Source organism: Sinocyclocheilus rhinocerous, unplaced genomic scaffold (assembly GCF_001515625.1).
Source record: "Sinocyclocheilus rhinocerous isolate Xijiao unplaced genomic scaffold, SAMN03320098_v1.1 scaffold1223, whole genome shotgun sequence".
NCBI classification, from domain to species: Eukaryota; Metazoa; Chordata; class Actinopteri; order Cypriniformes; family Cyprinidae; genus Sinocyclocheilus; species Sinocyclocheilus rhinocerous.
Window position 1 is genome coordinate 915,422 of NW_015641045.1, and position 26,823 is coordinate 942,244.

General features: G+C 36.3%; 1 protein-coding gene across 1 annotated transcript in view; it reads left to right on the forward strand.

Moving 5' to 3' along the window:
* LOC107754418 (citron Rho-interacting kinase-like) overlaps positions 1-26,784 on the forward strand; it is a 71,160-nt gene extending 44,376 nt beyond the window's left edge. Inside the window, exons 17-40 of the mRNA XM_016570855.1 lie at positions 162-265; positions 957-966; positions 3,551-3,744; positions 5,098-5,233; positions 6,758-6,862; positions 6,945-7,085; positions 8,068-8,175; positions 8,465-8,654; positions 9,985-10,152; positions 11,067-11,204; positions 12,227-12,401; positions 12,486-12,574; positions 13,298-13,402; positions 13,534-13,703; positions 13,934-14,014; positions 14,130-14,265; positions 17,303-17,442; positions 17,590-17,682; positions 17,863-17,971; positions 18,231-18,359; positions 19,122-19,202; positions 19,296-19,374; positions 19,462-19,635; positions 25,515-26,784. Coding sequence (XP_016426341.1) covers positions 162-265; positions 957-966; positions 3,551-3,744; positions 5,098-5,233; positions 6,758-6,862; positions 6,945-7,085; positions 8,068-8,175; positions 8,465-8,654; positions 9,985-10,152; positions 11,067-11,204; positions 12,227-12,401; positions 12,486-12,574; positions 13,298-13,402; positions 13,534-13,703; positions 13,934-14,014; positions 14,130-14,265; positions 17,303-17,442; positions 17,590-17,682; positions 17,863-17,971; positions 18,231-18,359; positions 19,122-19,202; positions 19,296-19,374; positions 19,462-19,635; positions 25,515-25,872 — 3,213 coding nt within the window. The 3' untranslated portion in view covers positions 25,873-26,784. The remainder of the gene's footprint in view (positions 1-161; positions 266-956; positions 967-3,550; positions 3,745-5,097; positions 5,234-6,757; positions 6,863-6,944; positions 7,086-8,067; positions 8,176-8,464; positions 8,655-9,984; positions 10,153-11,066; positions 11,205-12,226; positions 12,402-12,485; positions 12,575-13,297; positions 13,403-13,533; positions 13,704-13,933; positions 14,015-14,129; positions 14,266-17,302; positions 17,443-17,589; positions 17,683-17,862; positions 17,972-18,230; positions 18,360-19,121; positions 19,203-19,295; positions 19,375-19,461; positions 19,636-25,514) is intronic.
* The last annotated feature ends 39 nt before the right edge of the window (positions 26,785-26,823 follow it).

Here is a 26,823-nt window from a genome sequence, read left to right on the forward strand (position 1 = left end):
AATTGTTAAAAACTGAGTTATCTGTTTTTGCAAATGAACTCTTCATATATAAAAAAAATTAAATGTAATGTTAAAATACTTTCTCATATCCAAATATTGTCGATTTACTTTTTTTTTTTTTTTAACTACTCTTACATAATCTTTAATTGCGCCTGTCTCAGGTGATCACGGATCTGGAGGAGCAGCTGACGCAGCTGACGCAGGAAAACTCAGAGCTGAACCGACAGAACTTCTACCTGTCCAAACAGCTGGACGAACATACCCAGCCCTACTTAGACTAAGCCAGGATTGAGCCATAGTTCAATTAGGACATTTAGGTAATTTTTATAAACGCGCCTTAGAAAAAACATTACTGGTGTGCATCTTTAGACAAAACTAAATGACATGCACTGACATGTTTTAAAGGTCCCATGACATGCTGCTTTTTGGATGCTTTTATATAGGCCTAAGTGGTCCCTAGTACTGTATCTGAAGTCTCTTTCCCGAAATTCAGCCTTGGTGCAGAATTTCAGCCACTACGAGCCAGTCCCACAATGAGCTTTCCTTAGGACGTGCCATTTCTGTGTCTGTAGCTTTAAATGCTAATGAGGAGGAGAGAGGCGGGGCAACTGCCATGCTTCGCTCATTTGCAAGCCATGATGTCTCTCGAGGAAAAAAAAAATATTGCACTCGCCTGGCACTGTAGTAGCTCATTTTCTCATGGGCGGGCCAAATTCTCTGGGCGGGCAAAGCAGAGAAAGGGGAGGTAACCTTTCCCCGTATGACGACATAAAGGGAAGATTCCAGATTGGGCCATCTGAGCTTTCATTTTCTCAAAGGCAAAGCAGGATACCCAGGGCTCAGTTTACACCTATCGCCATTTCTAGCCACTGGGGGACCATAGGCAGGCTAGGGGAACTCATATTAATGTTAAAAAACCTCATAAAGTGAAATTTTCATGCCATGGGACCTTTAAGATCAATCAGTGTAAGTTTCTTTAAGCTGAAACAGCTCAGACTTTTTACATTTTAGTCTGGGACTTGGCTTATGCCTTGTCTGTGAAATCGGCCGTATAAGTGTCACAGAAACCCAGCAATATCTGATCATTTTAAAATAGTAATTCAAAGGCCTGGAAAAGTCTTTGAGATTAATCACATATTAATAAAACCAAATTTCATGTAAAAAAAGGTGAAGTATAAAACTAAAACTAAAATTTATTTAGTTAAATCGAGTTGACAGTAAATACATTTATAATGTTACAAAATATTTCTATTTAGAGTAAAATCTATTAAATTGTTTCAAATGTAAATTAAAATTATTTAAAATTATAATAAGTTATGCTTATCTACTAATCTACTTTTATCTTTTTTTATAAACTTTTCTATTTTATAAACATTGTTTTTTGTTATTGTATTCTCTATAAAACTACAAAATTAGGTTTGTCCATTCATTATGAAAACTGGACAAATCATGCAATATTAAATGATTGCTGTTGTAAGTTACATTTCTCAGTTACTTTATATAAAGTTATAACATTATTAGTGTCATAGAAAATTACCATTTTAAAATGGTAATTTTCTGGGCCTGAAAAAATTATTGGAAATTAATAATAATAATATTTTAAAAAATATAAAAAAATAAAATTAAAACAAAGAAAGAAAATTCAGCTTTGATCACAGAAATAAATTATATTTTACAATATATTACAATAGAAAACACTTACATTAAATTGTAATAATATTTCACAATTTTACTGTTTTTACTGTATTTCTGACCAAATAAGCCTTAGTGAGTAGAAGAGACTTCTTTCGAAAACATTAACAAATATTACCAACTCCAAATTTTTTGGTCTGTCATATATATGGTGGTCACATAATTATTTATTCCTCGATCTGCTGGCTAAAAATATATGGAAGTTTGTAATGCATCATATTTGGAGTTTAGTTTCTGTAAAAGCTATGGAAGGCATTTATATGATATATAGTGTAGTATGTTTTCTTAATTTCTCATGATATGATATGTTTTACGGTTTGAAAAGTGATGACACAACACATGAACAGCAAATCACAGCTGTCCTCCTCAGTGCCAAAACAAAGCTGTTTAATAAGCTGGAAAATGATGCTCGCGGGCTCCATAGTTATGCGCGATGATGCCGCAGCAGGCTGTGTGTGTGTGTGTGTGTGAGGTGATGTAGGCGCGTGGGATGTGTGTGTAGGTGTGCAGTCCTCGCTGTTGTATAACAGTAGCGGATGGTAATCATAGACGCTGGTGGGAGGCAGAGATGTGTCATATTCTCCCCTCTGCCCTGCCAGCATTGGACTTCACAGGGGCAAAAGCACGCCGGCTATATTTGGAGACTCTCTCTCTCTCCTTCTGTGTCTTTCTGAAATGTGGTAATATCCAGTCCTGCCGCTGAGATGCACTTCCGAGCACATCTGCCTGCTTCAAGACCCCCTCGATCCCCCCGCCGGCTCTCTGAGGATCAATTCCGATTGGCAGCGATTCTGAAATCCGGACCTGCTAATGAAAGTCAAAAAGAAAAAAATCTGCAGCTTCCTTTCCACATCTATCAGCATAATTTCGGCATTATATCATGCAGTTTCTTAGATGCCGTCTGGTGGTTTGCAGCAGATGCATTGAATAAGTTATCACCGATCTGTTTCTTTTTATCAAGGTTTCTGCCGTCATAGAGATACGGAAATATCTGGCCATTTTAAAATGGTGATTTCCAGACCTGGAAACGTCTTTAAAAATGATTTTAAATTAAATAAGAGTTGAACTCATAAAAATGTATAAAGCTTTAAATTATTTAAAACTTTAAAAATCATAGAAACTTTTATGATGACAGTAAATGTGAATAAAATAAGATTATAATGATTTCATTTTAAATTAAAATTAAATAAAATTATTTAAATAAATAACATTTTAAATAACACAGAAATTTATTTAATTTATAAAAACGTATGTTTATCTAAATTTCCAGACCTGGAAAAATCTTGATCATTAAAAGCTTTAAAATAAAATGGACATTTCTGTAATGAAAATAAATGTAAATAAAATGTAACTTGAAATTACAATTATTTACAATTTATTTAAATACAACTTATTTAGCTTATAAATTTCAGGGTTTGGAAAAGCCTTGGAAATTAATAAAATCTTTCCTATAAAATGGAAACCTCTGTATTGAAAATAAATGTAAATTAAATTAAATAAAATTATAATTTAATTAAATTATAAATTAATTTAAAATTTATTGAAGTTAAATAATAAAATCCTAAAAAATGAAACATCTCTAATAAAAATTTAAATAAAATTACATTTCTTTAAAATGTATTAACTAGTAAAATGTTATACTCATCTACTAATCTCTAAACATTTTATCTGCTAGACAGTGTTATCTGTAAATGCATTCTCTCTAAAACAACAAAATAATAAAAAAATTATGAATAACTGGACAAGTCAGGAAAAAATGGAATGACTGTTTGAGTAACATTATTATGAGTGTATTTCTATGCTACAAAAGTGTGATAGTGTGATAGCATAGAAATGATAGATGTGCTTGTGTGTGTAGAACATCGAGACGCTGAAGACCACATGTACGATGCTGGAGGAGCAGGTGCTGGAGCTGGAGACGCTGAACGATGAGCTGCTGGAGAAGGAGAGACAGTGGGAGAACTGGAGATCTGCCCTGGAAGAGGAGAAGAACCAGGCGGAGCGCCGAGCCAGAGACATACAGAGACAACTGGACAATGAGAAGCAGAACAGGTACAGAAACCACACGTTTGACTGTGAGAGCTGGATGACAAGATATGAGTTTGAGCCTGGATAACATTTCAATTTAGTGGCTTTATTATGAGGACAAAGACAGTCAAGTCACCTTTATTTTTATAGCGCTTTATACTATACAGATTGTTTCAAAGCAGCTTAACAGTGATGAACAAGAAAATAGTGATTCAATGATGCAAACAAAATTCAATTCTGATGTAAATCAGCTCTAAAAATACAATAGTAAACAAAGCACTCTAACTTAGCTTTATACAATGAAAACTGTAAACGGAGATATATTAAGATTTATTAGTTTAGAAATGTATATAAAACATTTAAAAATATATAATTTGCGAATTTCATATAAAAAGGTGACATATTATATATAAAAATGATAAAATAATATCAAATCATTTTAGAAATAATTTTAGAACTTTTCTTTTTTTTTATCAGGCCTTCATTTATTTCTGTATTTATTAATGCAAAATTAAATTGAATATATAAATGCATATATTTAATGCACATAACTACATTATTTCATTACATATGTTTAGGATATAAAAAGGCTAGCTATGCATATAGCCCTACTCCAGAAAAATGTTTCCATTGCATATTGACATGATACATCATTTGGATAGTCCAAAAAAATTAATAATAATAATAAAATAAAATAAAAATCGATGCATTTAGTGGATTTATGATGATGTCAAAGGACTTTATACAAAGCTTTATACAATGAAAACTGCAAACTTAGATATAATAATAATAATAATAATTATTATTATTATTATTATGTAACATATATTAAATATTTTATATGGTTAAATAATTCATAAATAAATATAGATATACAGTGGTGTGAAAAAGTGTTGGCCCCCTTCCTGATTTCTTATTTTTTTGCATATTTGTCACACTTTAATGTTTCAGATCATCAAACAAATTTAAATATTAGTCAAAGATAACACAAGTAAACACAAACAACAGTTGAAGGCATGATAAAAATGTTGACATTAATGCAAATATAAATGAATGAATGCATATCTTTAATGCAAATCAATATACATTATTAAATGCATAAAATTCTAGATTTGTATATAGCCTCCAAAAGAAAGAATTCTGCTGTGATATGTTTATATATAACTGTTGACATTATCAGTGTACAAAATAAACTAGAAAGTGTTAAAAGTTTGTTAAAACAGTTTATATTTGAATGTCCACAGGGCCAGAAGTGCCCATAGTTATATAAGAGTTACATAAAGAACGTTAAGTATAGAGATGACACTGAGTAAGAGACATACTGTGCTGCTCCAACACTTCATTCTTCTATAACTCTCTCTCTCTCTCGGTCTCCAGACTCCGTGCAGAGCAGCGTAATTCTGAGTCTCGTCAGGCCGTTGAACTGGCGGTCAAAGAGCACAAAGCTGAAATCCTGGTACTGCAACAGGCCCTGAAAGACCAGAAACTCAAAGCTGAAGGTCTTTCTGATACGGTAAGTGTGCCAGTGCTCGTGCGTCGCTGTGGATAAAAACACCTGCTTAATGACAACAGGAATACTTATTCTGTATCAGGGTCAGAAATGAACTTTTCCATTAAGGGGCAATATTTACCCTCTTGAATAGATTTCCAGGGGCATTTTTACCTTTATAAGGGAAATTTTTATATTACTTTATTAATTGTATCTGTGTTGTCAACCCTCTGGTGCTGTTTGGTCATTTTGGATTTTTTTTTTCTTTAGAATTTTTGGTATGGAATGGTACAAAACTTGGTAATGGTTGTGAACACACACACACACATGTTTGTTTCTGTGAATTGTGGGGACTTTTCATAGACTTCTATTACTTTTATACTATCCAAACAATATTTTTTATCCCCTAACCCTAAACCTACCCCTTACAGAAAACCTGTTTGCATTGTTACACTTTCAGATAAACATCATTTACTATTTTTAATCATTTTTTCCCTCGTGGGGACCACAGGCCGGTCCTCATAATGTCAAACATTTCAGGTTTTACTATCCTTGTGGGGTCCCCACAATGTAGCATAGACAAGTACACACACACACACAAATAAAACAAAATAACACGGACATGATTTGAAATGGTTAAATGGTCCTGAAAAATGTCCTGGTATTGTTCCTAAACTCTTAAGGTCATTTTTTTTTTAGATATCAACCTCAAATTTGGAACACAGCTTGTTTAGATTTATGGCTTTGATTTTCTTCATGTTTTTGGAAAATATACATTCATATAAAAATATAAAATAGTATATTTGTATCTTTTTCATGATAATAATAAGACACTTTTTTAAAACTTTTTTTTTTTTTTTCACTTCAGCAAAAATCTGCCAAGTGTCTCATTTAAAAGAGACCAAACTTAAGACTGTGCTCCAAAGAATTCAAAATTTACGTTTAGGTTGGAAATGTCATTTTCATGTCTATGCTTAAAAAGTTAACAGGTTGATCATAACTATATATTATAAATACAATTTAGTACTATAAAATCACCAAAAAGTATCAAATATGAAAAAAATATATATATATATATCGAACTAAAATATAACATATATTTAATTGAAAAAACAAATCAGTGATTTTTGATCGCCACACAAGCAGCACCAGAGGGTTAAATTTAACCAATTACTTAAATGAATCTGAATACACCAATAACAAAAAAACTGATTAAAGTTGTATGTAAATATAAATAAAAAAACAGAATTATTATTGCTGATATAATAATTATAAATGTATAATAATAATATATAATAATACATATTAACTGAACTCATATTGTAAAAATTATTATTAATGTAGATTAATGAAATATTTATAAAAACAATTTTGTGTTTGGAGAAAATGTCATATTCTGGTGTATTCTCTACACAGACAAACAAGTTGTTCCATGACGTAATTAAGCTCTTACATTGTATCTGAGGTTTGTTGTTTATGCCCCATTTTTTGTGGGCCATTTTTGCAACAAGCCCCCATTAATTTCCCACCATGCTCTATCTTCATCAGCTGAGTGATCTGGAGAAGAAACACGCCATGCTGGAGATGAACGCGCACAGCCTGCAGCAGAAGCTGGAGACGGAGCGAGAGCTCAAACAGAGGCTCATGGACGAGGTGCTTCAGTTTACTAGCACTCAAAACATGCATGTGTGTAATCGTGCATCCTTACCATAACCAGTGTATCTTTTTCTCTCAGCAAGCAAAACTGCAGCAGCAGCTGGACATGCAGAAGAGCCACATCTTCAGACTGACTCAAGGACTTCAGGACGCGCTGGACCAGACGGACCTTCTGAAGACCGAGCGGACAGACCTGGAGTACCAGCTGGAAAACATACAGGTGCACACATACGCCTGAACCCATGTTTACTGCAGAAGAGTAGCTTTGGGTGTTTAGAATGGCAGTCAACCATACTACTCTTACTAGGCATGTAGTATGTATGCTGTGTATAGTATGTGCAGTTTTCTGTCCCCAGATCAGCTACTGTAGTTGCCAAAATGCACAGTTTGCAACCATAATAGTTCCACAGTGCAGTGCGCTCTATTTGAACTTTAATTTCGAGAGTGATGAATTGCACAAAATTGGTTAAAAAAATAACCATTTATTTCTGAGATTATAACCATCTACTTACAGAATGAAACGGGCAACATAGCGAGGTGACAGCATTGCAGCATAACGCCCACTGCATGCTATTTTTAAAAATAACACTATTTGCTGTTCTGTATACAGTATGTTGTATCAGGATTATTTTAGTATTATCAATACACAATTATAGCTTTTATTAATATTTAGATTTTATATTATTCCATTTATTTTTAATTATTTAATTTTATATAAATGTATTTTATATAGCTGTCAAAAGTTAGAACATTTTCACACGAAATTGGATTAAATGATGCAAAATTATGTCCCATATTATACAGGTTAAAATTGTTGCATACTACATGCTGTTTAAAAATAGTATGCGGTGGCAGGAATGCTAGTGTTCTATTCCAAACACAGAGGTGTGTTCCAATAGCAGTGTGGCTCCCTCTGCTGTTTTAATTTTTTTTAAAGTTTTTTTAATTTCATCGAGTGTTTTTGTCATTTTTTTATCTAAACAGTTTCTATTAATTTTATTTCGTTCAGTTTTAGTTATTTTAGTACTTCATATTTAACTAAATTAATGTCACATTGGCACCTTACTGTGATATTTTAATTCAGTTAATGTTTATTTTATTTCAAGTAATTTTTTTAATGTAAAAAGGTTTTAGTTTAAGTTAATGAAAATTTATGAAAAAATATATATTTTGTATATTAATTATAATAGCTCCCTCTGCAGGCGGCGTACTCTCACGAGAAGGTCAAGATGGAGGGGACCATCACCCAGCAGACCAAGCTCATAGACTTCCTGCAGGCCAAGGTAGAGCACCCCTCTAAGAAGAAAAAGGTCAGAGTCATCCGCTGTAAATTCACTTCATTAACTAATCTGACTAACTGCTTGCTGAGCTGCGCATTAGGTGTCCCTGGAGCTACACACGCAAATAACCGCATACTAACCGCGCCAACCGTCAGAAATCTCATATATATTCATATATACAGAAGCCCTGAATAAGTGAGTTGTAGGAAGGGACACCTAATTTGAGTGGATATGTAGAGATGGAATGGCAGGATAGAGTCCTAGCGTGTCTGTGGGCGTGAGCCTGGGCGATTCACTTGCTCTCGTGTTTTGGGTGCAGGGGCTGTTTGGCGGCAGGCGTCGAGAGGATCTGCTGGCGGCGCTGGCGGCGCAGGGACAGACGCAGGTGCCCGCCGTGACCCCTGTCCCCCTGCAGTACAGCGACCTGAAGGCCGCGCTGGAGAAGGAACGCGCTCGCTGCTCGGAGCTGGAGGAAGCCCTGCAGAAAACACGCCTGGAGCTCAGAGAGGGTGGGACGATCATACTCTGCTTTTACATTCAGTCGTGTGTTACATCTGGAAACTGGTTGCTTGTTTTCTTGTGTTACAATGAACAGGGACTACAATTTGGTCGACAATTACACAAAAGCAACGTGAAACAGAATCATAAAATTGTTTTTTTTGAGTTCTTCAGAAGAAAGTACGTTTTTTTTTTTTTTTCAAGATGAGCTTGAGATAAGCATAAATATCATGAAATACAGATAAAAAGCGAAAGAGAAACTTCTGCTTGAAAGACTTGAATGTAATTTCTCATATATGTTGTCGGAAATGTTTTTAAATAGGGAAATGTCACTGCATAATGGAGTTTAAAAGAAAGTTAGGGGCAGATTTTTACATAAAGCGCATAAAGAATTTCAGAAAAGACAGTGAAAGTTTGATAGTTTAATTTTAAATACAAGTTAACATTAATTTAGTTTTATATGGTATATATGGTTTTGTATTTTTACATGGAAAATGTTTTTAGAGTTTAGAAGACTCGAATTCTGACTAGAAAGGATGATAATGCAGACTATTAATTATATTATATTAATGTTTTTATAGACTATAATTACAATTATTGCAATATATACTACTGTTTAAAAGATGAAGGTTTTTAATAATATGTATACTTAAGTATTAATAATAGTAATAGTTTTATTCATCAAGGATGCATTAAAGTGATCAAAAGTGAAAGTAAAAATATTGCTTTAAAATGCAAATGAATTTTGAATATTTTATATTCATCAAAAATAAATGTATTTTTTATAAATACATTTGTATTTTTATTTATCAAGGATGCATTAAATTAATCAAAAGTAACAGTGAAGACATTTATAATGTTACAAAAGATTTCTATTTCAAATAAATGCTGTTCTTTTGGACTTTTTTCTTATTGAAGAATAATGCATCTCAGTTTCACAAAAATATTCAGCTGCACAACTGTTTTCAAAATTGCTAATAATCAGAAATGTTTGTTGAGCAGTAAATCAGCATATTAGAATAATTTCTGAAGGATCACGTGACACTGAAGATTGGAGTAATGATGCTGAAAATTCAACTTTGATCACAGCAATAAATTACATTTTACAATATATTACAATACAGAATTCATTTAAATTGTAATAATATTTAGCTGTCAAATGAATGCAGCCTTGGTGAGCAGAAGAGACTTTTAAGCGGTAGTGTAATAAAGGTTTTTTAAATGACACATTCTATTAAACAATAAGTAAACGTGCCACACACTGAGTGTAATGTTGTCAGACATGCTGGTTTTCTCAGTATAGTCTCTCTGTCGTCTCACTGTATTCTCTCCTCTCAACAGTTCAGTTTAATAAAGCTCTGGAGCACAGCGGTTCTCCAGCCACCCCGGGTTTGGCTCGTCAGCAGCTCATGATGTCCACTAAATCCAACAAATCCCCCGAGCACCAGCCCAGCAGCGGCCTGATGTCGTCCAGCTCCGGCCGCAGGAAGGACGCTGCCAATCCTGAAGGTTAGAAGCCAGACGCAGAGCTTTTGCAACCTTTTTAATATTCAAAACATAAGCAAAACAACAATTGTGTTCTCTTGGTCCTTCTTGCCATTTCATCTCATGCTATGAAAAGGGAAATTAAATCAGAAGCTTGGAGGAAAATGCTGATGTGATGTGTATTTTGATGCTGTTTCAATATAAGATGAGGAGACTGTGTCCTCTGAAGGACTCCAGAAATGTTTTGGCTCATGTCTGTCCACACTCACTGTCCTCTCTGTTGTCGTTCCACAGAAATAAGGAGAGCCACTTCTGAAAGTAAGTTCTTACATAACAGGCTCAGGCGGCCCACTCTCAAGAAACCGTGCCATTTGTGCTTGAAATATCAGGATTTTTTATTTAATTATTTACACTTTTATTTCTAAAGGTTACTGATGAACCTTCAAGATTATATGCCTAAAAATCATGAAATACAGATACAACTAACAAACTTCTGTTTGAACTATATGGTCAGAAAAACTTTGACACCATTTCTCAAATACAATTTCAGAAAGGTCAAACCATTATTTTAAAATGTGGAAATGTATCAAAATAACAGTTTCACATTCACAGCAGAAACATTCTGCATTATTACATAAAATGCATAAAGCATTTTAGAAAAAAACTTTTATATACATACTATTAATGTTTTTATTATACATATTATTAATATGATATTATATATATATTAACCGTTGTGTGTACATACATATATACACACACACACACAGACATACGCACACACAAACCTCAGAGCTGGTTTCACCCTCTGGTGGAGAAGTGTTCTCAGGAGAGGACATTTTCAGCTTGCTTTGGCCTGTATGCATAAGTTATATAGACGGGCATAAAAGACACAAGACTGTTTCTAAGAAAGTACATTTGTTTGTTTGATCCTGTAGAGTACACCAGACGTGTGAAGGACAGGATTCATCACAACACTGCTCACCGCTTCACACAGGGGCTCAACATGAGGGCGGCCCGCTGCACCGTCTGTCTGGACACCGTCCATTTTGGACGGCAAGCCGCGACATGCATCGGTACGGATTACATGTAGACCATTTCCAAATACATTGTCACTGTACTTACAAGTAGGGATGTGCCAATATGACTTTTTACACGAATTTAAAAAAAAATTTTCAAGTCAAAAGTATTATTAAAAAATAAAAAGTATATTAATGTAACATCACTGAATCAGCCTAATTAAATTTTTTATACCATCAAAACCATTTTTTGGGGGTTAAACTAAGTAGAAATAGCTTAAGTAACAAGTACAGGTTAACACTTTATGTTGTGAAAAAGGGAATCATAATTGTTTGGTTTAATTTGTTTAGTAAATAAATGATTCCTTTAGTCGCTTTCTTTCTTATTATTTCCTGTCAACCCTGTAAAACATGAAGCTAAATTAAGTTGTTTTTACATATTATACATCATTTACACAAGTGAAATGTGCTTTCTTCCATTGCAATATGTCATTTTTTCAGGAAACAAATTACTTTAGGGATGCAAAAAGGCAGAAAGTTTCAGAAAATTTCCGGAGACATTACAGAATTGGAAAGTTTTAGAAAATTTTGGACATTTTCTGCCCCTTTGCAACCCTATATTAACTATGTGTGATGAGTTTCTAAATATAATTTAATAGGAAAAAAATTATGGAAATAATGGAAAATGGAAATAGATTATTTTTATTTAGAAAAAAACTTAGAAAAAAAGTTTCAATTGCATTACATTTCTGAAAACTAGTCGATGCTGCTGCATTAGTGTATCTAATATAACGGCTGAGCAAATTTATATATTTTTTCCTCTCTGAAAGTCATGTTGGGTTTTATTTATTTTGATAATGGAACTCATGGGAATGCAATAATTATTTGTCGTATTGTTCGTTCACCACTATAGAAGTTACTATGATGACTTGTGCTTCTAAAAAACACATAAATGTGAAAAGGGCCCACTGTTGTTTCTTAATATATATTGCTGACCCAATCAGGTCAACCTGGGCTAAAGCTGAAGATTCTGATCCTCTTTCTGTGTTGGTTTAACCATCTTCTCTCTGCTGCTTCAGAATGTCACGCTTTGTGCCACCCAAAATGCTCCCCGTACCTTCCAGCCACCTGCGGCGTGCCCACAGAGTACGCACTGCACCTGTCCGAGGCTCTGTGTCGGGAAAAGGGAAGCACCTCTGGTTTGAAAGACGTTGGTGGACATATGAGGCTGGAAGGATGGCTGAAGCAGCCCAGGTGAGCCGTGTGCCATGAGCATGAACACCATCAGAAGAGAAGCAAGCACTAAGTGTACATGGAATTGTGGTTGTCCTCCTGCAGAAATGGGAAGCGTGGTCAGGGCTGGGAGAGGAAATACGTGGTGCTGGATGGATGTAAAGTGATCACCTACGAGACAGAACCAAGAGATGGTCTGTGAATGTTTTTACTTTTCCCAATTTAATTACTGGGGTGCCTCAGGGCTCAGTTCTTGGACTTTTCTGTTTGCACACAGCATATTATTACAGAGCAACTGTTCATCTCTGCTGGAAAATCTTTATTCATACTAGCTTAACCTGGTCAAGCTGGTCTTTGGATAGTAGTAGCTTGTTTTGACTAAATCTAGGTGGTCACCAGCTTTAAACATCTTGACCAGGCTGGTCTACCAAATCAAGTTGGTAGCTCCTCCTGATCAACAATCTAGACATCTTAAACCAGCTTAAGGAGGTCTGATGATCTCCAAACCAGAGCAGCTAACAAAACCCCTCTAAAACCATCAGTCCAAACCAGCCTAACCATCGGAAACCAGGTTGATGGCCAGAGATGATGCCGTCATGATTGATCCGACCACACTTCCACTTATTCTAACATTTTTTTCTAATTTATGTAAACTTGCATATTTTATACCTAATTTGTTTTTTGTTGTTGTTAAATGTATTTTATTCTGTGTACCAAGATTAAGATTTGAAATTGATAACACCATCTTAGGTTGAATTTAAAGCTGGGACTGGACATAAATGACCAACATGGACAAGCTAGAAACCATTTTAAACTAGTCGCTGCCTTAAACAGTCTAGTTTTATGTTTTCCAGCAGGGATAGACAGGTATGGAATGATGTGCCTTGATGTGAATGATGTATAATCTGTCCTCTCAGAGTCGGTGAAGCCGCTGGATGAGTTTGAGTTGTGTCTCTCTGATGGAGACGTGACTGTTCATTCTGCTGTCGGTTCTTCTGAGCTGCCGAACACGGCCAAGACAGGTGATGCCTGTGGAATTGCACTGTATTATGTCCTTACTAACTTTTTTGTATGCTGAATGTGGATTCAGAAAGTAGTCCATGTCCAGATGTAACATGTTTTTCTGTCTCCTAACATACTTGTATGTGTTCAGATGTGCCGTATGTGCTGAAGTTGGAGTCGTCTCCGCAGTCGACATGCTGGCCCGGTCAGACTCTGTACCTCATGACCTCAGGGTTTTCTGAGAAACAGCGCTGGGTGGCCGTGCTGGAAGCCATTGTGGCCAGCAGTCGTGGGGCGAGAGAGAAAGCCGAAGCAGACGCTGTGAGTGAGAGGAACCAGAAACACCCACAGACCGTTCATAGTGACATTTAAAGAGTCAGTGCAGTGACACGTAAGGCAGAAACTGTAGGTTTGTTTCTTCTTACCAGTACAGTGGGACGCAGGGCAACATACTGATAATCCTAAAAGCTATGCGAAGTGCATCAAATGAAAAATTCACTTTTTAAACATACTGTTCACATCCTCATGATGGTGTTTGTGGTTCTGTACAGAAATTGTTGGGTAACTCCTTACTCAAGCTAGAAGGAGATGATCGCCTGGATATCAACTGCACCCTCCCGCTGACTGACCAGGTACCTGCGTCATCCACTAATATCACAATCGCTTTGAATGTTCAAGATTTATTTCATTATTTTCAGTCTATATTTGTTATAGTTTAATATACCGTCATCTTGTTTTTGTCATCAGATTGTGTTGGTGGGCTCTGAGGAAGGGCTCTATGCCCTGAATGTGATTAAGAACTCCCTCACTCACATCCCGGGTATGGGATCCGTGTTTCAGATCCATATCATCAAGGAGCACGACAAGCTGCTGATGATCGTGGGTGAGCAAAGATCACTATCATTCACTGCTCGTTTCAGAAACCAAAACTGAATGGATTTTGCAACAGCGCAAAAGAAAATTAGCATGGTATTAGACATGTGCCGGTATTCGGTAATGCGATATATCACGGTAATGAATATGCACGATATTGTTATCGTGGGCACTTCAAAATACCGAGAATAATTATTTATTACAAATTATTCCGAATTTTGAATGCATTTTAAGAATACTTTTCCCATCAACTGGTCGCAATGCACAACACCGCTGTATGCTGCGTGAAAGACGCGTGAGCACTCTGATGTAAACAACCACGGATGAGAAGCACATGGCAGAACGCATGAGAGGCGCTCTGGATGAAAGCACATTCACTCTGTGACAGCAGATGGCGCTGAACAGCAGAAATGCAGCCGTTACCCTGGAAACCCGTAAACAAAGTGCTACTTTCTGTTTCTGAAACGTATTTAAATGATTTAAACAGCCATTCAGATTTTTGTATTCGCTATGGTGGTCATCACAGTGCCAAATACTTAAATATTTAGACTTAATAGGCTATTTATTTTCAAACTTTTTTACATTTTAATCTGGACTACAACATGCCCTAGATAGCCTATTGTTTGAAAGTGTTTTGATTCTTTATTGTTCGGTCACACTTTACATAAGGGCTTAATTATTTAACATTAGTTAATTCTTTAGTTAACATAAACTGCCAATTAAAAATTCTTCTAAACATTCATTAATCTTAGGTAATTCCAATATTTAATGACACGTTAAAATTAGGGATGCACCGATACCACTTTTTCCAGTACTCGCCCGATACCGATACTTTTATTTTTGGTACTTGCCGATACCGAGTACCGATACCAATATTTTTATTGCATTTGTACATTTTTTAAATATTGGGTACAGAAACCAAAAGAGTATGTATAATGTTAGTTGGTTAACTTCATTTATCAAATAGATACAGTCAAACCAAAATATATTCAGACACCTTCAACATTTCTCACATTATCACAGTTTATTCACTATAGTTTAACCAGTATCGGTATCGGTGCATCCCTAGTTAAAATCAAAAGTTGCAACTATGTTATTTAATGAGCTAATGTGAACTAAGAATTGTATTTTTTAACAAAGATTAATAACTTCTGTAGCAAATGTAGCTATTGCTCATTGTGAATGTTAATGCATTAACTAAGGTTAACTAATGAGATCTTATTGTAAAGTGATACCTATTGGTCTTTATAATTCTTTTGCACTTTAATCTGTGTGGAATTTTTAACTTTATACATTTTTTCTGTATTGCTTTATTGTATTTAAATGTTCAGCTGTTTTTGTTCTAAGAAAAAAGTTATTAAACCTGTTATACTGTATTATGACAACACTTTTTTGAAACTAAATTTCAACACCGTGATAATACCGTATACCGCGATAAAACATTAGAAATAAATCGCAACATAAAAATTGGATACCGGCATATCCCTACATGGTATACTGTTTTTTTTTTTTTAGACCTTAATATCATGCATTTGTGTACTAAGTACCATGATAATACTATTTTATTCTTTAAAGTATTCCCATAGCTCAAACAGTAGAGCATGGCGCTTGCAACACAAAGAACTATGCAAATACCTTGGTACGTTAATATGCTAATCATTAGATCAAAATACCATGATATTTCGCAGACACTTTTATCCAAAGTTACTTACAAATGAGAACAATAGAAGCAATCAAACCAACAAAAGAGCAACAATATATAAGTGCTGTGACAAGTCCTGGTTGGTCTAACGCAGTACATGTAGCAAGCTATTTTTTTTTTTTTAATAACAAATAAAAAACAAGTAGATAGAATAGAAAAAGAATAGTGAACGCTAGTGTTAGAGGGTCCAACTCCAAGGTTCCTGGCTGTCCTGGAAGGTGTTATGGTTGATGCGCCTAGTTGGATGGAGAAATTGTGATGAAGTCATGGGCTGGCTGAAACCATAAGCAGTTCTGTCTAGGTCTGTCACGATAACAACTTTTTGTTGTGTGATATATTGCCCCAGAAATAATTGCGATAAGCGATATTATTGTAATTTTAAAGACCATTTTATGCCACTGAATATATAATCATAATGTAACAGTATAATAATGCAAGAAGGCCTACACACTTCCAAATGACAACAAATTTTTAAGAATATTTAGATCATGGAAAATAAGTATCAAAATATTAGATACCTTGAAAAACCTGAATAAATAGTAAATAAACATTTTCTAACAAAAAGTGCAAAATAACAAGTAGGAACAAAAGAATAATGCACAAAGAACTTGTATGGAGATTTTTCCCTCTACAGATTTTTCCCTGACCTTCTTTTCTCTGTAAATTAAGGGTGCACTGTATTGCTGAAAAACACAATCCCTACTTAGCAGTCAGATGTCCGTATGCACAAAGACACAGATCCCTAAACAAGACCATATCTGCAGATGAAACTTTGTTTGTAGAAGGATTTTTTAAATTTGAACTAGCACCTCATGACTACAGGTTATGTACGAGAAGCTGCAAAAGACACAGGCGCAAATGGAATGTAAAAAAAACGATGACATAAATTTTTAAGGAAAAATAATGGGCGATATATTGTGTCACCAAAAATTATTGAGGTCATGTACATATATTGCGCGATAAGTTGATATATTGATTATTGCGACAGGCCTAGTTCTGTCTTGGCAAGGTTGATTTGAAGGTGATGGACATGCTGAGATGCGAGCAGCTATCATCGTCAGATCAGGATGGAAGGAGAGGTAGAGTCGAGTGTCATCAGAATAGCAGTGATATGAAAAGCCATGTTTCTGAATGACAGAACCTAGTGATGCCATGTAGACAGAGAAGAGAAGTGGTCCAAGAACTGAGCCCTGAGACACCCCAGTAGTTAGATGTTGTGACTTGGACACCTCACTCCTCCCAAGATACCTTCTTGCATAATACCATCACTGTACCATAGTAACAGCACAGTACTGTTTGACAAAGGATGCATTTAAAGTAAGTTGATTATGATGATGTGTTGCAGGGGATGAACGGGCACTGTGTCTGATGGAGATTAAGAAAGTGAAACAGTCTCTGTCCCAGTCTCACCTCCCCACGCTACCCGAGATTGTGCCGTATATCTTTGAGACCGTCAAGGGCTGTCATCTGTTCGCCGCGGGCAGGGTGAGGCTGCAGTCACCGTGTGTTTCACTGCATTGCAACTTCCTTTCTGTGTATTTTTAGTGCACTGTGTTGCATCATGCCTTGTTGTGACGTGCAATGCAACAAATTTGTACCTTACGTGGTATTTTGTATCTATTCTTGCTTTAGATAGAAAATGGTCCGTGCATTTGTGCTGCAATGCCTAACAAAGTCACAATTCTACGATACAACGACAATCTGAACAAATTCTGTATACGGAAGGTAAGTGACATTCGAGGTTCTGGGACTTGAAGCAAAATAACTCGTATGTCACAAAAAATATGTAGCAATGTCATACCTTTGCAAACAGCTGTGATGTTTGACGTGCTGTTGCCTTCTGGTCTGACTCCAGAGATCGCTCACACAAACACACCCCTACTGATCTGTCTCTTTATCTCTCAGGAGATTGAAACGCTCGAGCCGTGCAGCTGCATCCACTTCACCAGCTACAGCATCATCATTGGTACCAATAAATTCTACGAGATTGAGATGAAGCAGTGTGTTCTGGATGGTAAGTATATCAATGACATCCTGTGGGCGCAGTTAGATCATTGTTTTTAACCTTCAGGTCAGTCCACAATCTACTGACGTCTGATATCTCCTGTGATGGATCTGTTATTGAAAAGGATTCAGCTAGTCATTGCAGTAACATTTGCATATTCCAGGTTGGACCGGCTGGCGGACCATTTGTGAGAACATGATCAGGCACTTATAATTTGTAATTGTGCATTATGTAAACAGCGTTTTGCATGATGGGCTGTTTTTGGCAGAGTTCCTGGACAAGAATGACGTGTCGCTGGCATCGGCTGTGTTCACTGGATCCTCCCACAGTTTCCCCATCTCCATCGTCCAGGTGTCCAGCACTCCGCAGAAGGAAGAATATCTGCTCTGCTTCCACGGTCAGACACCCATCACACCATCTAAACTACAGCAAGTTCCTGTTGCATGAAAATATTAGTTGCATGAGCAACAGTTCATACAAAATCATTACGTACTCACAGTCATGTTGTACCAAATGCAATTTTTTTGTAAAAGTGTAAAAGACAATATTCTATGGCTACGTTTAAATACTCCATTTGATCACATTGCAACACTTTACTTCACTTTCTGTTTTCAATCTGACAAATGAACAAAAAAACAGTATATTTATTCGATTTGCCAAAAGTTACAACATTTTTTTTTTTAAATCTCTGATTAAATATGCCAAATAACTGTCTATTTCAGTTATAAAACCCTATTTATAAAACTGATTATATTTAATTTCTCTTCACTGGATGCCGTCAGCTGCTGAATTAAACATTTCATACGATGACAATGCAGTACTATGCATAGTACAGTACATGCTGTACTATGAAACATTTTTCAGTATTCTTTGTTACTAACTGCATACTCTATTAAAATTGTAGGCATATGCAGACAATGCAGTCCTACGAAATTTTCGAGTTTTTCCCCAGTCATTTTTTTTGTCTTCCCCAAATTAATTTTTTTCCATTTAAATTTTTCTGGATTCCATTTTTTTCTCCAAAACTTAATTTATTAATTTATTTACATTAACAGTGCTCTGTGCTTTTCCCCCCCAGAAATTCTGTGTTGTGCAAATCACTTAAATTGTATTGATTTTCTACATTGTTTTTCTTTAAATGTCTGATTTCTGATAACAGAGATTGGTGTGTTTGTGGATGCTTACGGTCAAAGAAGTCGCCCTGATGATCTCAAGTGGAGTCGACTTCCCCTGACATTTGGTAGCCAGTTTTCCATTTGTAACAAACCGAAATTTATAAAACATAGTGATGAGGATCTTCAGGATCACTAACTGAAGCATCTTCTGTTTCCAGCATTCAGAGAGCCCTATCTGTTTGTGACCTACTTCAGCTCGCTGGATGTTATTGAGATTCAGGGACATGCAGCTCTTGGGTAGGACGTACAGCAACATGCATGCATATAAGACAGCAAAAATAACATTTAGAACTAAAGTGTGACACTAAATCCTCTTTTAAACAGGCCTCCCAGTCTTGTTCACCTGGACATTCCTAACCCACGTTATCTGGGTCCGGCCATATCATCTGGTGCCATCTATCTGGCCTCGTCCTATCAGAACAAACTGCGGGTCATCTGCTGTAAGGGCAGCCTGGTGCGGGAGTCTGGGGAACTGCAGAGGACCGGTTCTAGCAGGAGGTGCGGGTTATGACAATTTATTAGAGTGAGAGCCTGGCTTTAAATTCTGAGTGAATGAGTCACTCACTATTGAAAATCAGATGTTGTAAATTTGCAGATTTAAACTTTTACTTTTAAACTTTTAAGTTACTACACTGCTGAACTGAAAACAGTCAAATTTAATGGAAGAATTATATGTTGCGATTATTATAAATAATCAGGGATTAAAAAACAAATTTTCTTTTTCATTTTAGTAGGGCTGCCCTCGACTGAAGATTTTTCTGGTCGACTAGTAGTCGTTCATTTGAAGCATTAGTCGACTAATCGCCCACATAGCCTAAGCGCTCAAGCGCACACATAAAGCTTGCCACAGCGCACCGACAGAAGTAATGATTATGAATGTGTCAGGGAAAAACAGTAAGGAGGCTGCATTAACATTTTAATAATGTATTGATACACTAGTGTTTCTTTGGTTTTAGATTAAGAGATTAAGAGATGAAGTCGGCAACACTGACTCGTCATCTCCGCAGTAGTGATGGGCCTGTGTGCATGTTTCATACGAATTACATAATCAGAGAACATTTGTTTTCCATTTGAATTGGTTCATTTGAAAGTAGACATTTCGCTCTCTATAGATTTTTCATAACTGTAAGGCAAGCATACACAGAGTTTTGGAGTTTCGCGCTCAAGTTCAGAGAGACCGAGGCGGCAGAAAGAGCATCCTGTTTGCTTTCATTATTTTACAAAAGCTCATTTTGTTGTTATTGTGAGTGCACACAAATAAACGTTGAGTCTTTACAGAGTCAAAATATGTATTACTCTTATCTGTATGACCAAAAATGAGGGAGTATTTTAAGAGCAAGTGAGCACACCGGCGCCTTCATCTGTCCTGCAGTGATCGCTACTGTTCAGCTTTCATACTCCGCACAGACACTTCTATAGCGCACATTTTTCTAGGTTCTGATCTGTCCGTCATGGACTGCTTGACTTCGCCTGTGGATTTTTTTAAAATGTAAATTTTTTTCTGCGACTAATAACATTTTGGCCGACCAAGCCTCGACTATTAGGGGCAGCCCTACATTTTAGTTTGTTTGGCGCAACAGAGAAAACAGAGAGCCAGAAACACATCTTAGTGTAACCTAACACGGTCACTACAGTCAATTGTGGACTGTTATTTTCATATTATTTATATAGTATTATAGTATTCATTAAGGTTTTTTAAATATCTTTAATTTTTAATATTTTAGTTTTAATTTGAATTTTAGTTTAAGTTTAAGTTTGAATAAATCTGCTATGTTCTTTGAATTAAAAATTGTAGGAAAAAAATAATAATGCTATTAGCTAGTAACATTCACAACAATTGTTGCAACAATTCTTTTATGTTCTGCAAAAAGTCTCGTTTTTTGTTCTGTTTCTAATCCCAGGAAATGTAATTATTTGATGTCTGCTATCTATGGAACCTTATTTTTGCCAAAGAATAAAAATCTAAAAAAGTTAAAAGGCAACTTATATCTCATAATTCAGAAATTGTCTCAGAATTGTAAGCTTATATCTTGCATCTTATATCTTGCTAATATTGTGAGTTTACATGGCACATTCCTGACTTTTTTCCTATGAATTCTGCATGTGCATGCAATTCCAAGAAAGGAGTTATAATTGCGAGGTGTAAATTCATAATTCCAAGAAAAAAGTCAGAATTGTGAGATGTAAATTCATAATTACAAGAAAGAAAGTCTGAAATGTGAGATGTAAACTTAGAATTCTGAGAAAAAAAATCTGATTTACAAGATGTAAACAGAATTCTAAGGGAAAAAAGTCAGAATTGCCAGATGTAAACTGAATTCTTAGAAAAAAAAATAATTGTGAGATATAAACTCAGAATTCTAAGCAAAAAAGTCAGAATTGCCAGATGCAAACTCAGAATTCTGAGAAAGTCAGAATTGCCAGATGTATACTGAATTATAACAACAACATTTATTTATAAATCACATTTAAACACAATGTAAATTGATCCAAAGTGCTGTACAGTGATCAAACAAATCTACTAATAAAAACAACAACTACACACATACAAAGGCTAAAGAGTAAAAATAAGATTTAAGTCTAGACTTAAAAATGTCCAAAGAAGGAGCAGATCTCACATGATAGGGGAGACCATTCCAAAGCTTGGGGCCAACCACAGAAAAAGCCCGATCACCCTTTGATTTGTACCGACACCGTGGTACAGTTAGAAGCAAGTGACTCGAAGATCTAAGTGCCCTAGCAGGACAATATGGCACAAGAAGTTCAGAAATATAACTTGGTGCACAACCAGACAATGCCTTATAAACAAACAGAAGAATTTTAAAATCAACCCTGAATTTAACGGGAAGCCAATGAAGGGATGATAAGACAGGAGAAATGTGATCCCTCTTTTTTGACCCAGTCAAAAGTCTTGCCACAGCATTTTGAACAGCTTGCAATCGTGACAATGAAGATTGAGGAAGACCAGAATAAAGAGTTACAATAATCCAATCGAGATGTAACAAGTGCATGAATCACAACTTCCATATCCTTCCTTGAAAGAAGATGCTTCAACTTTTTTCAATAGATCTCAAATGGAAAAATCTTGCTCTAACAACAGCACTAATTTGTTTATCAAAAAATAGAGTGTCAAAAATCACTCCAAGGTTTTTGATTTGTTTGCGTACATTAGTTGAAAGTGGAACTAACTGAACTTCCAAAGTAGGAGACGATTGTGCAGGACAACCTAATATTAAAACCTCGGTTTTATCCTCATTTAACTGCAGGAAATTATTAGACATCCATGTCTTAATATCATGTACACATTTCAATAATACATCAAATGAAACAGCAGAATCAAGCCTTACTGGTAGATAAAACTGAGAATCATCCGCGTAACAATGATATGAAATACTGTATTTTTGAAAAATGTGGGCCAAGGGAAGCATATAAAGGGAAAACAGTAAAGGTCCCAAAATGGATCCCTGGGGCACTCCACACAAGACAGGTGCAGCGGAAGTGAAAACATTTCCTAAATTTACAGAAAAAGTCCTGTTCTCGAGATACGAGGCAAACCACTTTAATGCAGTGCCTCGAATACCTACCACACATTCAAGTGAATCAAGAAGAATGCGATGGTCAATGGTGTCAAATGCTGCGCTCAGGTCCAACAATACCAACACAACACAAGCACCTGAATCCGGAGAAAGCAACATGTCATTTGTAACTCTCAATAGAGCTGACTCAGTACTGTGTAATGATCTAAAACCAGATTGAAACTTATCTAAAACACTAAAAGAATCCAAAAAAGACTGAAGTTGTAAAAACACTACTTTCTCCAAAAGCTTGCTGATAAAGGGCAACTTAGAAATTGGCCGATAGTTACAGAATATTGCTGGGTCAAGCTGAGGTTTTTTCAGCAGAGGTTTCACAACTGCATGTTTAAAACTGGCTGGAACAACACCTATGGCTAAAGAGCTGTTCACTATAGTTGTCACAATAGGACTAATAGTCGGAAAAACATCCTTAAAAAGACGTGCAGGAATAATATCTAACTTAGAAGCAGAACACTTCATAGTTGAGACAATATCATCTAGCTGATGTGATAAAACAGGTTGAAAGGACGACAAACAACTTGTGGTACAAGGCAATTGCAAATGAAGTGATTCAGAAGGCGCAATGGAGAATCTGATAGCATCAATTTTTTGAGTAAAATAGTTTAAAAAATCCTCACAAAGTTCCGAGGAGGCCTCAGATAATAGATTCATTGTTGGGTTTAAAAGAGAATCAATCATATCAAACAAAGCTTTTGGTCTATTCACATTATCAGCAATTAACTGAGAGAAATAACTAGATTTAGCATTTTTTACTGCTATTTGATCATTAGAGAGACTTAACTTTAAGATATCAAAGGAAACATGCAGCTTACCTTTTTTCCACTTTCGCTCTGCTTTCCGACACTCTTGTCTAAGAGCGCGGGTGGTTTCATTTAACCATGGCTGGCCAACACCCTTTACCCTTTTATGCTTAAGCGGAGCAACAGTGTCCAAAGATGTAGAACAAGCTTTATAAAATCCTTCAATCAAACTTTCAGTATCAGTTTCGTTAAGGATATCATTGGTAACATGTAAAGAATAATGTTCCGAAAATAAATTTGCAGTGTTAGAATTAATAACTCTAGACCAATGTGAATGCTGAGCGAAAGTAGGTGATGGAGAAAAGCATTCAGATTCAAACAAAACTGGATAATGATCAGACACACATGCCTCAATAACCTCCATGTTTGAGATCAAAAGGCCACGGGACAAAACCAAGTCAAGTGTATGACCCAAATTATGAGTTGGGCCACATACATATTGTTCAATATTCAGTGACTCTAAAAGAGTTACAAATTCCTTGACCAATGGTTTCGAAGGACAACAAAAATGAATATTAAAATCCCCAATGATTAGTAATCTATCAGCCTGAGTCACCAGATCAGACAGAAAATCCGAAAATTGACAGATAATATCCTTATTCCATTTAGGGGGTCTGTAAACCAAAGCACATAGTACAGGCCCCTTTACATCAATCTTCAATAGCTGGACTTCAAAACTGGAGAAAGTATCAGTGGGCACAGTCTTACATTTAAAACAGCTTCTAAAAACTGTTGCAACTCCACCACCATGTCCAGAGGCCCGTGGAGAACTAAAAAATGCACAGTCTGGAGGAGCAATCTCAATAAGAGGCATCAAGTCACCATGTTTTAACCAAGTCTCAGTAATAAATAAGAAGTCTAATGAATGCGATGTAAATAAGTCATTTAGAATAAAAGATTTATTCGATATTGACCTAGCATTCACTAAGGCCATCTTAGCAGTAGTAGTACAGGCTGACCGCTGAGAGCTGAGAGGTACGTGTTTGAGCAAAGTGATATTTCCAAAATTGATGCTCCGACTCTTACCATCTGATCCGATGGAAGAACGGCGATATGACAACCAAATGACCGGGATATAATCATTATCCTGCGATGGAGTCACAGACCTCGCAAGGAAATCACGGCGTGTAATTCCCAGTGCGGCACAGCGGTTGTATATTTCACCGGGAAGACGGTAGAACGAATTTAGTCTCTGTAGATCCAATGAAGAGTATTTAAGCACCATGCTCGGAAGGCATAAGAAAAAAGTCTGAAATCTGAGATGTAAACGGAATTCTGAGAAAAAAAACCAGAATTGCCAAATGTAAACTCAGAACTCTAAGAAATAAAATTAAAATTGTGTAAACTCAGAACTCTAAGAAATAAAATTAAAATTGTGTAAACTCAGAATTCTAAGGGAAAAAGTCAGAATTGCGAGATGCTAACTCAGAATAAACTCAGAAAAAAAGTCAGATTTGCAAGATGTAAACTCAGAAATCGAGAAAAAAATATGAATTTTGAGATGCAAACTCAGAATTATGAGGAAAAAAAGAACTGCGATATGTAAATTCAGAATTCTAAGGAAATAGTCAGAATTGCGAGATGTAAACTCTGAATTCTGAGAAGAAAGTCAGAATTGCGAGATGTAAATTCAAAAGAAAAATGTCAGAATTGCGAGATGCAAACCCCAAATTCTAATTAAAAAAAAGTCAGAATTGCAAAATGTAGACTAGCAATTCCGATTAAAAAAAAACTGCAATAACCTTTTTTTATATTTTTACTCTGTGGCGGAAATAAGCTTCCATAGTTATCATACTGCTGCTGCTGTTAGTGATCTTACCACGGTTAAAGGGATTCTCGCTAAAAACATCCCTTACTCGTGGTAAAATCACACGTGGCCTTGAGTTGCTTATTGCTTCATCAATATTTCATGTTCACAAACCGTATAAATCATCTTGTGTGCAGTCAAAGCATCATGCATTTACCCAAATCTTCACAGCAGCCCAAACAAGCGCGGACCGCCCACCTACAACGAGCACATCTCCAAGCGCCTGGCCTCGGGTCCCGGGGCCCAGGAGGGGCCGCTGCACCGCGAGCCCAGCACCCCTCACCGCTACCGCGAGGGCCGCACAGAGTTCCGGAGGGACAAATCTCCGGCCCGGCCTCTGGAGCGCGAGAAATCGCCCGGTCGGGCTGTGCTAGACAGCCGCAGGGAGAGATCGCCAGGGCGCTTCGAGAACAGCGGCAGCGAGAGAGACCGGGAGCGTTCGCGCCTTCACTCTAGCTCTGTACGCACCCAGCTGACCCCCGTCAACAAGGTACGCATGAGACACTGCCACGTAAACTGTGTATCCTCTTAGGGATACAAACATCAGGTTTGACGATGTTCATGCATGCTCAAATGCATGAACATCCGCTGCTTTGTAGTTAAATTCCTTCTAGTTATGGCCTCAAACAGGATGCTCAGCAGCAGTAATGCAGCAGTAATGATGTTTCTGAGCTGATCTGCGTCAGACAGGGCAGGCAGCCAGTTGAAGTGTTGAAGTGACCTCTTTATCCTGGTGGTGGTGTAGGTTTGGGACCAGTCTTCAGTCTGAGAGCGTCCCGGAGGGATGACGTAAGAGCCATCATCCACCTCCCGCGTGGATGGACTTGCCCTTTTAACAGGCGCTTCGTAAAGCTCTGAACTATATCATCTCATGCCTGTAACCGTGAACAGAGCCATGTTATTCACTCGCAGCCCCAGAGTCTGGGACATTGTGCTGATGTTGTAAACTCTGTCCATGCTGTAACCATTCATGAAGGTCCAATGTAAAGAAAAGCAACTGCGATTTTTTGGGAAAAGACTTTGAAGAATATCCCGGGTTCAGTACGGTAAGCTCTGTCAACAGCATTTTGTGGCATAACGGCCATTACTGCAGAAAAATGTTTTTGATTCTCCCCTTATGTAAAAATTGTGGTAACAGTAAGACATTTACAATGGAAGTAAAACAGGAACAGGCACTTTATGAGTTTAAGGCAAGACACTACAAGCAAACACATTTGTTTTTTTTCAGGCACTGGTAAATTTTGCGATTTTGGGCAATTTTAACTTTCATTTTTCTATCTAGTGAAAAGTTATTTTTATACAATTTATCTATTAGCATCACTAGATTTCAATTATAATACACTGGCCATTTTCTCAAAAGGAGTTTTTTCCACTTCAGCAGCACTTAGAGCAAATTTTACAGTTTCATTCCTATCTAAATTCTGAAGGTTTTTACAGACATTTATAACATTTTATTTCTTAACACTGATATATTTTTTTCATT